This window comes from Schistocerca nitens, chromosome 2 (genome assembly GCF_023898315.1).
Source record: "Schistocerca nitens isolate TAMUIC-IGC-003100 chromosome 2, iqSchNite1.1, whole genome shotgun sequence".
NCBI lineage: Eukaryota > Metazoa > Arthropoda > Insecta > Orthoptera > Acrididae > Schistocerca > Schistocerca nitens.
The window spans coordinates 325,635,636-325,651,035 of record NC_064615.1 but is presented as its reverse complement, the minus strand read 5'-3'; the positions used below and the strand labels follow the sequence as shown (position 1 = coordinate 325,651,035).

At 43.2% G+C, this 15,400-nt stretch overlaps 1 protein-coding gene across 1 annotated transcript in view; it reads left to right on the top strand.

The window, feature by feature from the left end:
• Nucleotides 1–15,400, top strand: part of LOC126235011 (uncharacterized) — a 473,551-nt gene that overhangs the window by 450,885 nt on the left and 7,266 nt on the right. Inside the window, exon 33 of the mRNA XM_049943746.1 lies at nucleotides 6,013–6,148. Coding sequence (XP_049799703.1) covers nucleotides 6,013–6,148 — 136 coding nt within the window. The remainder of the gene's footprint in view (nucleotides 1–6,012; nucleotides 6,149–15,400) is intronic.

Genomic DNA, 15,400 nt, shown 5'->3' with positions numbered 1-15,400 from the left:
AACTTACGATTGTGCTTAATCTTCTCTTCAATTGCGTGAATCAGTTCATCAGTAACCACAGACGGGCGTCCACTTCGTTCTTCATCGTGCACTTGATCACGTCCTTCATTGAACAGTCTGACCCATCTTCTAACCATTGAATCACTCATAGCATTTTGTCTGTAAACCTCGCAGATTTGCCGATAAATTTTCTTTGGTTCAACTTTCTTTGCGTGTAGAAAACGAATCACACATCTGATTTCACACGCGGTGGCATTTTCAATTACTGCTGTCATTATGAAGAAGCACTACAAAGCACACGTCGGCAGCAGCGATCTGAAATGGCGTACGTGTCTTCTCCTTGAGTCAGAGTAACTGCCGCGCATGCTCGGAACTGCGATCGTAGCGCTCCCGCGGATAGAAATAGAAGCGGAACTTTCTTTGTGGACGACCCTCGTATTTACTGTACGCACTGGTGCTATGTGTCGTCTGATTACTGTTGGATTACAACTTTCACAATACTGTTGCAAGCGTCTTTGATATCCTAAAGTAAGGTCACTTTTTCGAGAGACAGCGCGGCTGTGTGGCAGAATGCTCGCTGGCCACGTGGGGGGCATCGGTTTGATTCTCCACTGACGTGAATTTTTTGAACAGCGGCACATCTTCCGCGAGCATTTCCGTGCAGTGTAAAATACATAAACGTGAGGAAAAATCGGTAGCGCTCGACACATCATCGCTAGATCACGTATTCGAGCTACATTTCGGTCTTTTCTTTCGTTCAGTTCCAAAACCTGCCTCATTTAAACATAAAATTCATCAAACAGATGCTAAGTAACACATATTAGTTGTCATCTTAATGAAAAATGCACGCCTTCTTGTTTCTAAAAACATATTGTTGAAAAATATCCAGTCTCAATGCAAATATAAATTCTTAATTGCCGATCTCTTATAAAATATCGTTGATAAAGATTGTTTAAATAAAAAAAGCATGACGAATTACTTTTTACATCTTTATATATTTTACACTTCACCAAAATGCTCATACATCACTTTCTTTACGAAGTTTGCGTAGACCAGGAATCGATCCCAGACCTCCACATGGCTGACAAGTTTTCTGCCACAAAGCCACACCACAGACCCAAATTGTCCGTCGAAAATTACCTTAGGACACAGATGGGTTACCGGCGGCACGGGAGCCGCATCCGGCCCGCGGGAGATATTTGTAAAGTTACTGTTAACTGATTGCCGACAGGGATTGCCCATCTCACTGCCGTATTTAGCTTTTCTAGAATACTGCAACTGTTGAAACTGAAGATAATTTATAATGATTATCTGCAAACAGCTGCTTTTATAGGCGTTTATTTTTCCATGATGACATTTCAGGACGCCTGGTAATCCATCTTCAGACGTTTAGATTTATTTAAGTGTCGTCAATAGTGTTTAGTAATAGCGTTGCGGAACTTTACAATGGAAGCTTTTAAGACAGCTATTGTAAAATGTCGTAAGTAAAGCTACTATGTTCGCAACGCATAAATAAAGCATACGAAGATCGGGTGAAGATCAAAAGAATGTACTCTCAAAAGCCGGAATTCTGAGGCGTAATTTGTTGGCGCGGTGTGACGGGAAACGGGTGGTGCCATTTATATCGCTGCATTACCCCATAAACATTAACGTCGCGGACGATATAGTTTACTTTAAGCGCTAGTAGTGCTGCTGTCGCGTCACGTGACAAGGCGGCCAGCGGACTTAAGTAACCTTGTGAATCAGGGCTTCACCAAAGGTTCCGCTCGCCTGTTTTCGGGTATTGTAGACGCTCGGAAACATTCGAAGTCGATTTTTAATTTTCAGAACTTCACTTACCATAAATATGAAAAGGTACAAAAATCTGATTCTTGTGTGGTCTCCTTGTGGATTCAGTGCCGTCTGAAGACATTAAGAAAATGTAATGGAATTTTGCCCCTTGCTGTATCTGTAACGCGCAACGGAGTATAGCTAAGTGATTTCAGCACGACTGATCAGGGAATGGCTTTCGTTAAGCATTTATAAAGACATTTCCAACTGGACAGCTATTGTCAATGTATATGTACGGGTATATGTAGGTGATATGGATGGGGGCCAGATAAAATGACAGTAGGGACATGAGTGTACATTTGATCAAATGTTAAAGCAGGAAAAATCAAAATGAGAGTGTATATGTGGGATAAAGTTGGTGTGGTGAATCGGGGGGCGGGGGAGGGGGGTGGAGCAGCAAGAAACTTAAAACAAAGGACCTACCGATAGGCGAGTGGTTGAAGGCTCAAAATGGGAGGTAACAAGAGACTGTGATATATACCAACAAACAAAGCATTAAGGAATGGGGAAGGGGGAAGCTGTGTGGGGAAGAATCGTAATCAGTTAGGTTAGGTTGATATAATAATGCTGGCAGAGTGGAGAACTAGGAATAATGCAATGGGAAAGAGAGAGACCAGAAGACACAAGAGGGGGAGTGAATTTGGGAGGGGGTAGGGGTGTGGAATGGGTAGGGGGATCCAAGGTGGATAGAAAACATGAGACTGCAGTCACATTGCAATATTTATGAATTACAGTAAAAGCAGGAAAATATATAGTAATCACACTATGCTTGTGGAAATGTAAAAATGCATTACGTTTGTATAAAATAGAGTAGTAACCCCTTAGTGGGAAAGATTCCTAATGAAAGCTTCTTTGATGTTACATACCATAAACAGATTCATCTATGTGTACAGTCTGTCTTAATCGCAACAGATACAGACCTTATTTATTACAGGAATGTTAACTGAGGACAGTAAGACGACAGAATTAGCTCCTCATGCAGATAATCTTGACGTGCCTTAGAGGCTATGTATATACATCTTGTTGCATGTTTGGGTTGTGGATGTTTGGATTGTGCATTTACCATTCTTCCCACCCAACATCCCCCCCCCCTCCGTTCCTTAACAGTTTGTTTGTCAGCATATATCACAGTCTCTTGTTATTTCCCCTCTCCCCACTTTGAGCCTTCGACGACTCGCCTGTCAGTAGGTCTTTCGAAGTTTCTTACTTCACTCCCCCCCCCCCCCCCCATTCACCACCCCAACTTTATCCCACACCTACACTCTCAGTTTGATTTTTCCTGCTTTAACATTTGATCAAATATACAATCATATCACTACTATCATTTTATCCAGCCCCACCCATATCCCCTACATATACGCACCTCTCCAGCATCCATTTACCCCATCCCACTCCCTACCCCCCCTCCCCCCACTACCACCACCACCCCTCCTCTCGCGTTTTTAACTCCTATTGTTAACTTTCGTATTTTTATTTTCAATGGCACTTGCTATATTCTTACTGTGAATAAGTGTCTTTGAATTTTATTTCGTTTTGTTCCCTTTAAACTTTAGTTCCTCATCCAACTTAATGTAGGTTCACTTATAGTTGTTGACGATTTGTTGTATACAAATTTATTGCAAAGATGATGGTACACAGTGGCACCCCAAAGGTAATTATATACAGCCTGAAGATATTTTCATTAATAGTCATATATCTTTGACATTTTTTTTATTTTAGTATTCAGTTGTTCTATTACTCATACTCTTTGATTTCACTATCATTACGACTCAAGGACTTGTGTTCATCTTTTGTATACCAAAATAAACCTGGTTTTACTAAATATGGCGTGCTCCCACTATTATTTTCTGATCTTTTTATAAGATGATGATTTTACGTCTGGCATTTCTTCTGGAGCCATTATTTTTCTTAATTTGTTACCAATTTTGAGCTTGATGCCCTGCAATATACATTAATGACATAAACTGTAAGTAGGTATTTCGTAATTATACACTTATTTACATTCATTGTTTAAGACATTTTACATCTTTTGAAATGTATGTGGTAATACTCTACGCAATTTTTGCTTTTAGCAATCACATGAAAATAGCAAAAAAGGCAGAAACGTGGGTCTTAATTCAATAAATAATACAATCACAAGGTGGTGTGTTAATTTAAAAATTATTGTATGACTGCTGCTCAGAAACATCAAAAATTGATTTCCTATAACATTGTCGCTCCTTGAGACCAGCAACTTCAAGTCTCGTCCGCAGATGGTTTAGAAGGTACACTGATCTGTGCATTCAGCAATGCTCGTGTGTGTGAGCGGCAACACCATCGATCGAGCACCATAGAAACAAGCGTCACTTTAATGGCGCGCTACGATACGCAGTGTACAAGAGAACCAACCAGTTACAAAAGCGTCGAGCAAAACTTTTAGTTTCGATGCGTTAATTACGAGGATGGTTTGATAAGTCTGGTAAATCTCATTAAGAATTTTAACAATGTATAGCGTACAGTTCATTGTTGACAAATGTCTGAAATGGTCAATGTGTCAACTACGATTGAAAATGGAGAAAGCCGCGATTCGTGTCGTTGTTAAACATTTTCATTCGAAGGCTTGGACTGCCACACAAATCAAAACCGAGTTGGATGAAGTTCATGCGGAGTCTGCACCATCTTGAAGACCATTTACTTTTGGATTAATGAAGTTAAACGTGGTCGGCAAGCACCGAAAACGAAGCGCGCTCCGGCCGTCCGAATGCTGAGACTGTAGGCACCTCAACTGAACGACTGTTTAATGTCCTGCCCGGAGAATTGGCTATGGAGAAGCTGTGGATGCCCCGATTCCTAACTGTTGACCAAGAGTGCATCCGGTACGACGTTTCAACACATTACCTGGCGATGTTTCATCGCCGTACGCAAAACTTTTTGCGCCAATTTGTGACTGTTAATGAAACTTGGATCCATGATTACACATCAGAGTCAATACGGTAGTGGAGCCGGCCGTTCTAGGCGCTTCAGTCCGGAACCGCGCTTGTGCTACGGTCGCAGGTTCGAATCCTGCCTCGGGCATGGATGTGTGTGATGTCCTTAGGTTGGTTAGGTTTAAGTAATTCTAAGTCTAGGTGGCTCAGATGTTAACTCCCATAGTGGTTAGAGCCAAAACGGTAGTGAAAAAAATAAACAAAGCTTGTGAAGGTGTAACGAAGAAGGCAAAGACCATTTTGTCAGCTGGTAAAGCTCATAGATTACCTGGAAAAAGGCAGAACCACAACTGGACACTGTTTTGCTTCAGTGTTAGAGCGTTTGAAACATGCGTTGACTTAAAAAAGACCGAGATTGACACGCATAACAGTCCTTTTTCGTATGGATAATGCACCATCTCACACATCTCTAGAAATCCATCAAGGAAAGTGGGACTGCAGCCGGACAGCGGCGGTATTTGAATCTAACGTCGTTTATTGTTTTTAACATAAGCTACCAGTTTCGACTCCACATGGTGTCATCTTCAGGACCCGAACGTAACCTGCCATCCACAACTGTTTTCATGTGCAATGAACAGAATCGTATGCAGCGGGCCAAAATTAAGCGGATTCCGTACTTTCTGTGGCAACAACAAGCCCATCATGGTCGTCTGCATGTAGAATAAACAACGTTAGATTCAAATACAGCTGCTGGTTTTGTTTCATTATCCGAGTATCTCACAAATCAGATATAGCAACGGCGAAAGTGCGTTAATCGCGCTTTGAACTGATTCCTCATCCACCGTATTCACCAGACCTACCCCCAAGCGACTGCTGACTCGAAAGTTTGGCTTGGAAAGCGATGATTGCAGTCAAGGAGTATTTTGCAGAGTTTGACAGAACTTATTTTTCCGATGGTATGAAATAGCTGGAGGATCGCTGGATCAAGTGTACGAGTATATCCCCCAAAGGAGACTATGTCGGGAAGTAAGGTGAGTTGTTTACGAAACAAACGTTTTTTCTTGCTTTTTTACCAAACTTATCGAATCACCCTCGTAAATTCATCCTATGTTTCCGTCTTCATTCGTGTAGAAGATATATGGTAGCATTCTGAAATGGGATGAATCTTTTAAAACACTATGTTTTCTTCCCCGTGTGTGAGTTTCTATGTATGCGACGCATTAACAGTGTAACAGCCAGGTAAGTTACTTACAGGCTGCACGTGTGCCTTGTGCAGGGATGGCATGCCTGCACGGCTACCGGGTGCAGAACTGCGGTACGGGTGAGAAGCGCTTGTCCTTCGAGGTCCTGCCGCCCGATGCTCGCCAGCGACACTTTTACTTCCATGCAGAATCGGAGCTCGACAAAAAGAAGTGAGTACATACCCTCCTCATTACATACATGTCACGTCCGTCACTGCCGCCTGCAAGGAAAAGCTCTCCCTACTGAGCAGTTGCTATTAAATTTAACAAGCAGCCCATTCTTGCACATAACCATCTGGCAAGCAACAAAGCGTGAAGTAGACTGTGGAAACAGTTCGATGTGTCTGTTTCCTTATGTCAGCACAAGATAGAGAAGAATGGCTGCAGCTAAGGCCGAACCATCAGATGAATAAGACGGAGGCGGAGGACGATGCAAAAAATTATTCAAAAATTAGTGATCAAAAATACACTCTAAAATACCACGAGTGATCTGTATATACAGGGTGTCCCAGCTATCTTGTCCACCCAAAATATCTCTGGAACAATAACAGCTATTGGAAAACGACTTTCACCGGTATCAATGTAGGGCTGGGGCCCATGAATGTACATATTTGGAAACATTCTAAAACGAAAGCATATGTGTTTTTTAACACAAACTTATGTTTTTTTTAATGGACCTCCTATATTTTTTCTTCAGCAATCCATAGCATGACAAAGCACATACACAATGGCGCTGATTGCATCGCAATATTCCCATTACATCCCGAGATATTAAGACGCGAAGTTGACGCTTGAAACACCCGACATGCGCTGCTAGCGCACGTCCTGAGGCTCAGGCGTGAACCCCATGCTGCCCGTAATCGCAATGTGATTGAAATGCGTAATCACACTTCCATACTTATCAAGACGACCGAAACGAATAATACGGTGTGCTGCCATCCTGCATTAACGTCGTACATTCCAGCAGGTATTTATCCCATAGGCTAGGAGTGATGCGGTTCTGTAACATATCTGTGTACCGCAACGTTAGTCACAAAGTTAACTTCGCTTATCGTTAATCCGTTACTAAAAAGGTAATGCCGTTCAACGTTAAAACTTAACTTTACTGTAGATCTAGCGCAAGTGACAGTTAATCATTCACTCGTAATAGTAAAATTCATGTTGATGGTTTTAGTGAAACGAGCAAATGGACTAAAAGTTTTACCGTTGTTTAGGTAAAAATGTTTTGATTTGGGAAGTTCAGGTAGGACATAGAAGATGAATGTAAACATGTTTAACCAATTAGTTTTATTATCACATAATTATCAATGTTATGTTTATCTAATGCGTTAAATGACAAATTGTTGCAAACAAATGTTTCTTAACATCACTGGGTAAAATGGCCCTTTGTAGAAACTTCCGCTGTGATACCAGCACTACATACTAAACATAGCGTTCACATCTCATGCTCAAAGTGATGCCCATTGGCTTGCATACATAGGGTCACTCTGCGGATGAAAGATGCCCTACTTCGTGCTACTGTTTCCTCTTTGATAGCTGTACAAGCATCAATAATGCGTTGCTTCATGTCCTCTGGTGTTGTTGGTTCATGTTGGTAAACAGCATCCTTCACTGCTCCCCAAAGAAAATAATCCAGCGGTGTAAGGTCCGGAGATCGGGCAGGCCACCTAACTAGGCCACCTCGTCCAGTCCACCTACCAGGGAACTTAGGTTCAGAAGTCGTCGTGCTCGTAAGGCGTTATGTGCAGGGCATCGGTCATGCTGATACCACATGACCATTCTCCGGTTCAGAGGTATGGTGTCCAAGAGAACAGGAAGATTGTGTCGTATAAATCTGGAATATTGTCTGCCATTTTGGATGCCATTTATAAAGAACGGTCCGATAATGGTATCTCCAATAATCCCACACCAAACATTAACTTTCCACGGACGTTGATACTCTACCTGACGGAGCCATTTTCGATTGTCTGCGGACCAATAATGCATATTCCTCATATTGACAATTCCTTTGTTGGAGAATGGTGCCTCGTCGGTAAAGAGAACATCTGCAAAAAAATTTGGATTAGTCAGAAGTTTTTGCTGAGCCCACCGACAAAATGTTACCCTATTGCAGAAGTCATTTCCATGAAGATCCTGGTGTAAATGAACATGGTAAGGATGAAATTTATGACGTTTAAGAATACGCTGTGCACTTGATTTCGACACACCAACTTCACGTTCAATTTGACGTGTGCTGATTTGAGGATTCACAGCTATGGTAGCGAGCACAGCAACTTCAGCACGTTCATCTGTGCGTGTTCTAGGACGATGTCGAGGTCTTGGATTTAAGCTTCCCGTTTCACGTAGACGATATGTGAGACGACCAAACATCTGGCGCGAAGGCGATGGCTTGTCAGGGAATCGTCTTCTGTACAGTCGTTCTGCCTGAACAGCATTTCGTCCACCTACAACAGGGTACAGTACAGGTATGTAGAGTAGGGTAGAAAACAGACATATTAACTTAATAATCATAATGTTTGCTCAACAAACAAGCAATCTCATAACGTTATTTCCCGTCAGCGTACATTCTCCATAGATCAGCAGCATTTCTACCATATCTTCATGTGTGTACATTATACTGTACAGTATAAGTTCCACAACACAACGTTTATTCACAATGTGTACTACCTCCGTGCCGTCACTAGATTACTCTGATGCACGACTACACCGGCAAGCGGTGTACTGCACGCCAAAGCAACAACAAATGGGATGCTCGGAGGGTGGTGGAGTACAGGAGTTTGCATGGGTCGCAAATCATAAATAAGACGAAGTGATAACTGTGGCATTAGTGGGAACTACGTTGGACACTTGACTAGGTAGAGCCAGGCCCTGCGCGACAGGCACAATGGGTCATATAACGCATTAGATAAACCTTATTTTGGGTGTGCAGGATAAATAAGACAACCTGACGGGTGTACACCGATCGGTAGTGGTTCATATTGTGTACGTCGATACGTAAAACGTGCAAGAGAGAAACCATTATGTGCTTATGAGAGTTGATGGCAGCAGACCGTATTATTCGTTTCGGACCTCTTGATAAGTATGGAGGTGTGATTACTGCTATGGATTGCTATGGATTGCTGAAGAAAAAATATAGGAGGTCCATTTAAAAAAACGTAAGTCCCGCACACCGTTAGGCCGTCTTCCGCTCACGCCCCAACATCGTGCAGCCCGCCTGCAGTTTCGTTTTAGAATGTTTCCAAATATGTAAATTCATGGGCCCCAGCCCTACATTGATACCGGTGAAAGTCGTTTTCCAATAGCTGTTATTGTTCCAGAGATATTTTGGGTGGACAAGATAGCTGGGACACCCTGTACACTACGCAGAACAATTAAAAGATCATTCTTTCGAAATCCCGTAATTTTTCCCACTACGATTTAAAAGTTTGAAATTTGGCTCTGAGGAGCCTACAACCTTCCTCTTTAGCGCAGCAAAAGTGTGGCGCCCTGCGGCATCACCATCGGGCTCCCCGAAGCTTCAGACAGCAAGGTACTCGCACACGCGAAGAAAAAGGCCACAGCTCAAAAGTTCACGTGGTGTGTAAGGTGTCTTAAGAATGTCATATTGGCATCAGAGTGCCCGACAATTCTACATAACATCACTGTGGACGTGCCATAAGATGGGAAGGTAATGAAACCCCCCTTACCCATATTTCACCCCTTCTTTTGGCGCTTCTGCGATGGAGATCAGAACCATGGCAACTAGCTTTGAAATCATGCAGTTTTCTTATGGATGGCCGAGGAAATATTTGACACACCGCCGTTCAGCATCGACACGAAAAGGCTTCAGGGGGTGACATAAAGGACGTCAAAAAACTACCATTTCCTTGAGACGTTGGTTCCTACGCATTTAATGGTCGAAAACGACAATTTTCCATGTCATGTACAACAGGACGACTTTCTTGACAACGCTTCGACACAGGTAGGCAAGTAAACTTCTCTAAGGAGTGCAAAGGGGTTGCCTAGGCTCAGGCGCTAGAACAGACGCGAGGCTGAGTGGGTGTCGAAGTTAGTGAGAGATTAAATGTTTTTTATTCCAGTCTTTGATCACAATATCAATTCTTTAGACGATGACCGGCTTCAGTCCGTAGTGACCATCCTCAGATCTTTTTCACACCGTGTCCTAAAGTCATAAGGCCATAATGGCATCGTCAAAACGTATAAATACACTCCTGGAAATGGAAAAAAGAACACATTGACACCGCTGTGTCAGACCCACCATACTTGCTCCGGACACTGCGAGAGGGCTGTACAAGCAATGATCACACGCACGGCACAGCGGACACACCAGGAACCGCGGTGTTGGCCGTCGAATGGCGCTAGCTGCGCAGCATTTGTGCACCGCCGCCGTCAGTGTCAGCCAGTTTGCCGTGGCATACGGAGCTCCATCGCAGTCTTTAACACTGGTAGCATGCCGCGACAGCGTGGACGTGAACCGTATGTGCAGTTGACGGACTTTGAGCGAGGGTGTATAGTGGGCATGCGGGAGGCCGGGTGGACGTACCGCCGAATTGCTCAACACGTGGGGCATGAGGTCTCCACAGTACATCGATGTTGTCGCCAGTGGTCGGCGGAAGGTGCACGTGCCCGTCGACCTGGGACCGGACCGCAGCGACGCACGGATGCACGCCAAGACCGTAGGATCCTACGCAGTGCCGTAGGGGACCGCACCGCCACTTCCCAGCAAATTAGGGACACTGTTGCTCCTGGGGTATCGGCGAGGACCATTCGCAACCGTCTCCATGAAGCTGGGCTACGGTCCCGCACACCGTTAGGCCGTCTTCCGCTCACGCCCCAACATCGTGCAGCCCGCCTCCAGTGGTGTCGCGACAGGCGTGAATGGAGGGACGAATGGAGACGTGTCGTCTTCAGCGATGAGAGTCGCTTCTGCCTTGGTGCCAATGATGGTCGTATGCGTGTTTGGCGCCGTGCAGGTGAGCGCCACAATCAGGACTGCATACGACCGAGGCACACAGGGCCAACACACGGCATCATGGTGTGGGGAGCGATCTCCTACACTGGCCGTACACCACTGGTGATCGTCGAGGGGACACTGAATAGTGCACGGTACATCCAAACCGTCATCGAACCCATCGTTCTACCATTCCTAGACCGGCAAGGGAACTTGCTGTTCCAACAGGACAATGCACGTCCGCATGTATCCCGTGCCACCCAACGTGCTCTAGAAGGTGTAAGTCAACTACCCTGGCCAGCAAGATCTCCGGATCTGTCCCCCATTGAGCATGTTTGGGACTGGATGAAGCGTCGTCTCACGCGGTCTGCAAGTCCAGCACGAACGCTGGTCCAACTGAGGCGCCAGGTGGAAATGGCATGGCAAGCCGTTCCACAGGACTACATCCAGCATCTCTACGATCGTCTCCATGGGAGAATAGCAGCCTGCATTGCTGCGAAAGGTGGATATACACTGTACTAGTGCCGACATTGTGCATGCACTGTTGCCTGTGTCTATGTGCCTGTGGTTCTGTCAGTGTGATCATGTGATGTATCTGACCCCAGGAATGTGTCAATAAAGTTTCCCCTTCCTGGAACAATGAATTCACGGTGTTCTTATTTCAATTTCCAGGAGTGTATAATCAGCACAGTATCGGCACATAGATCTAAACTAAGGTGTAGAATAGGCCACATCGTCCACACAATCATTATTGCAACTGGCTACTGAAGTCCTCCTCTACACACTCGTCAAGTTTCATCACGAACATTTATTTACACATGGGAATGTTCTCTTGTTAGAGGTTCGGAACAGCAGTTCTTACAATCGCTATTGTTTCTTTCGAAGTCGTCGTCGTCTTTGATTCTGGTCTGGTTGAGACTTTTATAGTATTTCTCCACTTTCTTCTGTCTTTCCATTATTCTTCTTCTGAAACTGTTTTACTCCAGTACAGATTCCTTCTTCTTAATATGGTCTTTACTGAGTCAATCCATCTTACTCTAGGTCTCACTCTTGCCCTCAACTTTGGCTTCTATCATTCGTTTTAGTAGTCTCTCATCTTCCACGCTCTTAACAAGTTCAAACCATTTTCACCTGCTCTCCTCTCATTCAGCTTTTATACTGAAATTTCGTTCCTAATATCTTCATTAGTCACTCTCTATCCTCTCGTTTTCCCTAGCATATTTTCAAGAATTTCATTTTACTGCTTTGGTTTCTACTTCGTCGCTGTCCAGGTCTCCAATGCATATGTCATCATGGTTGTAAAGTATGTGTAGTAGAACACTTCCTTACAGCTCATTGGTGTTTCATTCCCCAGACTAATTCCCTCTCACACTGATAAAATGCATTGCTCTTTCGTATCCTTTTGCTAACTCCCATCCCCATACTTGCGTCCCCTGTTTTCACACTTTCTACATCTTTAAAGTTCTCCACAATATCAGTATTCTGTCCTTTAATAGTAATTTGTCCGTTGCCTTTTGGTCTCCTCTAGTAACCACTACAGTCTTCCTTTTCTCCACACTGCATTGCATTCCACATTTGTCGTTTTCTTCATTTAAGATGTCTATTCGTACTTGTACATCCTTGCTGTTGATTCCTCATATCACAATATCATCGTCAAATAGCAATAACTTCATCTTCCTTCCTCCATGAACTTATTTTGTCTCTTTCACTAGTCCATCCATCACGATTTTAAATAATAGTGGTGACACCACACTTCCTTGTCTCAACCATAACATTCCCAAAGCAATCAGTTCATTCAGCTTGGGTCTGGACATAGCTAAAGCTTTTGTCATACATTGCTGGAAAAATATCAATTGTTTGTTTTCCAACTCCCTTTCTCTCCAAGGTTTCCCAGACCTTTCTCTGGATACACTGTCATAAGTTTTCACAAAAACACGAAATGTCATCACCAGATCTTTCCCGTACTCCCAATGCCTTTCCATCAAATTGTCTCGTAGTAGGGATTGGGTTCACTGTTGATCCACCGTGTCGAAAGCCATACTGCTCCTCTTATAATTGAACTTCCACTTTTTCGCTCTATGTTCTTTCCGGCAGCCTCTCCATTATTTTTGTTATTTGGGATATGAGTGTGATCCCTCGATAGTTATCACATGCTTTTCCGTCTGCCTTCTTGGACATTGGAATTGTTATCCACATGCATCTTAGCAATCTATATAACCACTGTAGCCCAGTAGATCCAGCTGCCTTTATCATTTCCAAACTTATTTCATCTATCCCACTAGCCTTTCCTATTTTCATTCTCCTAAGAGCTAGTTCTACTTCTAACAGTGTCATGCCTTTCTCTTCTTCCAGGCTCAAGTCTCCTTGCCGTTCTTCTGTTCCCTTTACATTGCTATTTCCACATACTAGAAATTGATAACAGAACGTAGCGCCTGTCAAGGAACATTTAGCGTGACATTTATAAAAGGTGTAACTAAATTCCCCTTACATACTTTGAGGACAGCCTCCTCATACCAAAACATGGGAAAAAGTTCAGCCTCTCAAATACATACCTTAAGAGTTATGACACTTGTTCAGAGGAGATGTGTTTCAATCTATCAAATATGAGGAAGCACTCATAGCTCTTAAGATATGCATTTTAGAGCCCGTATTTACTAGACATTTTTTCTTGTTTCGTGTGAAGAACCTGTCCTCAAAATCTGTAAAGGGAATTTAGCTACAACCTGTAACTTCTTCTCATACGACACGGATGAGTCCAGTTTCGAACGATTGGTGGCTCTCGAGTTCAGAAAATCGCGGCCCGAGGCACATTCAGGCGCGGTCTTTTGAACACAGCTGTGTGGCTCGAGTTACAGTCTGGCTTGGTCGCCAAAGTCTTAGGGGTATGCCTGACGCCCTATGCTTACAACATTACACTGAGCCAAAAGTTAGGAACATTTTCTCATGCGTTATTGGGACTATACTCTTTAACTTTTATACTGAATTAATCATTTTGGAAAAATAAAGTTTAATTTTTGATATATTTTATTCTTCCTAAATGTTAAAAGATATTGTACATTTTAACAAGCACTTTAAACTATAAATCCCTTAATACAGAATATTTTCTCAAATCACTTAATTCAGATATATTAGAAGGCCTTAAGGAACAACTCTTGAAAATTTCATCTTTGTTCTATAAACAGATTCTGAGAAAATGTACCTTAAATACCAAAAAAATTGAAGCTACAGGAAATGAGCTTTAAAGTTTTTAGTTCAATGTATGCCTGCTCCTTAGCTGGTATCATAAGAATTGTCCAATAGCTTCCTCTTATTGGCTCTCCTATGCTGTCTAGCCATCTTTGAATACATAGTTTCTGCGTTATCTGAAGACCTGAGCCAATCCTTTTCTAAACAACGCGTAGCTGCTGCAGTTTGTAATTCTACCCAGAGTTCCATTTTATCCAAAACCTTGCACTTTCTTGGGTTGCCCTGACTGAATGGCGAAACAGCATCATAAAAGTCGAAGTGAAGTTGCGTTTTTACCAACGAACAAATTTTAGGTAGTCTATTCCATATCATATGGTTCACACACTGATTTGGACTTTTAGTCTGACCGTGAACACCTTTCTTTAGTAGATTAATATCTGTGAGAACTCAGAATACTGGTTTCATTTCGTCCATTGTGGCAGATAGCAAATGATGATGTTGACTGTATAGTTGTTTAGTTACCTTGTCTCTATTTTCTCCTTTTGGACAAAGCCCATGTTAGGAATTCTCACTGCTTAAAGTTATTCAAAGAAACAGAGTCCCAGAGTGCTCTTTCCATTGATAATAATAATAATAATAATGAGCGTCTGGCATTGGTGGCCGGGAGTCCCCTCGCGGGGCGGTCCGGCCGCCGCTCCACAAGTCCTTTAACGCCACTACGGCGACTTGCGAGTGAATAAGGATGAAATGATGATGAAAGACACACAACACCCAGTCATCTCGAGGCAGAGAAAATCCCTGACACCGCCGGGAATCGAACCCGGGAGCCCGTGCGCTGGAAGCGAGAACGCTTCCGCAAGACCACGAGCCGCGGATGCTCTTCCCATTAATCCTGCGTCTTCTGTATTTTGTCTACCTGTTAAACCATAGCACTTCTGAATATAGCCTACAGCAGCATCTGTTAGTCCTTTTTCCCATCCCTCTGTTTCTTTTCAAGCTAGCCTTGAGCTGTCCAACTCTTTATCTCATTCTTCTCTGAATGTGGACAATAGTTCGTAAATGTTCACATTGTTCTCATAGAGCCTCAGTTCCTCAATTTCTTTGAATGCCTTTGAGTCACCGTCTCCAGGACAATTTATTTATCTAACGTTGTACGATTTTACTGAGCACTGATCAATCTTTGTAGTCGAGCAACTTTCATACTATCACTTGAACCATAATAATTTCCTATGCACTCTTTTTCATGTTTATTTTTGGTTTCATCCTTGCATCTGCAGTGCTTGGAA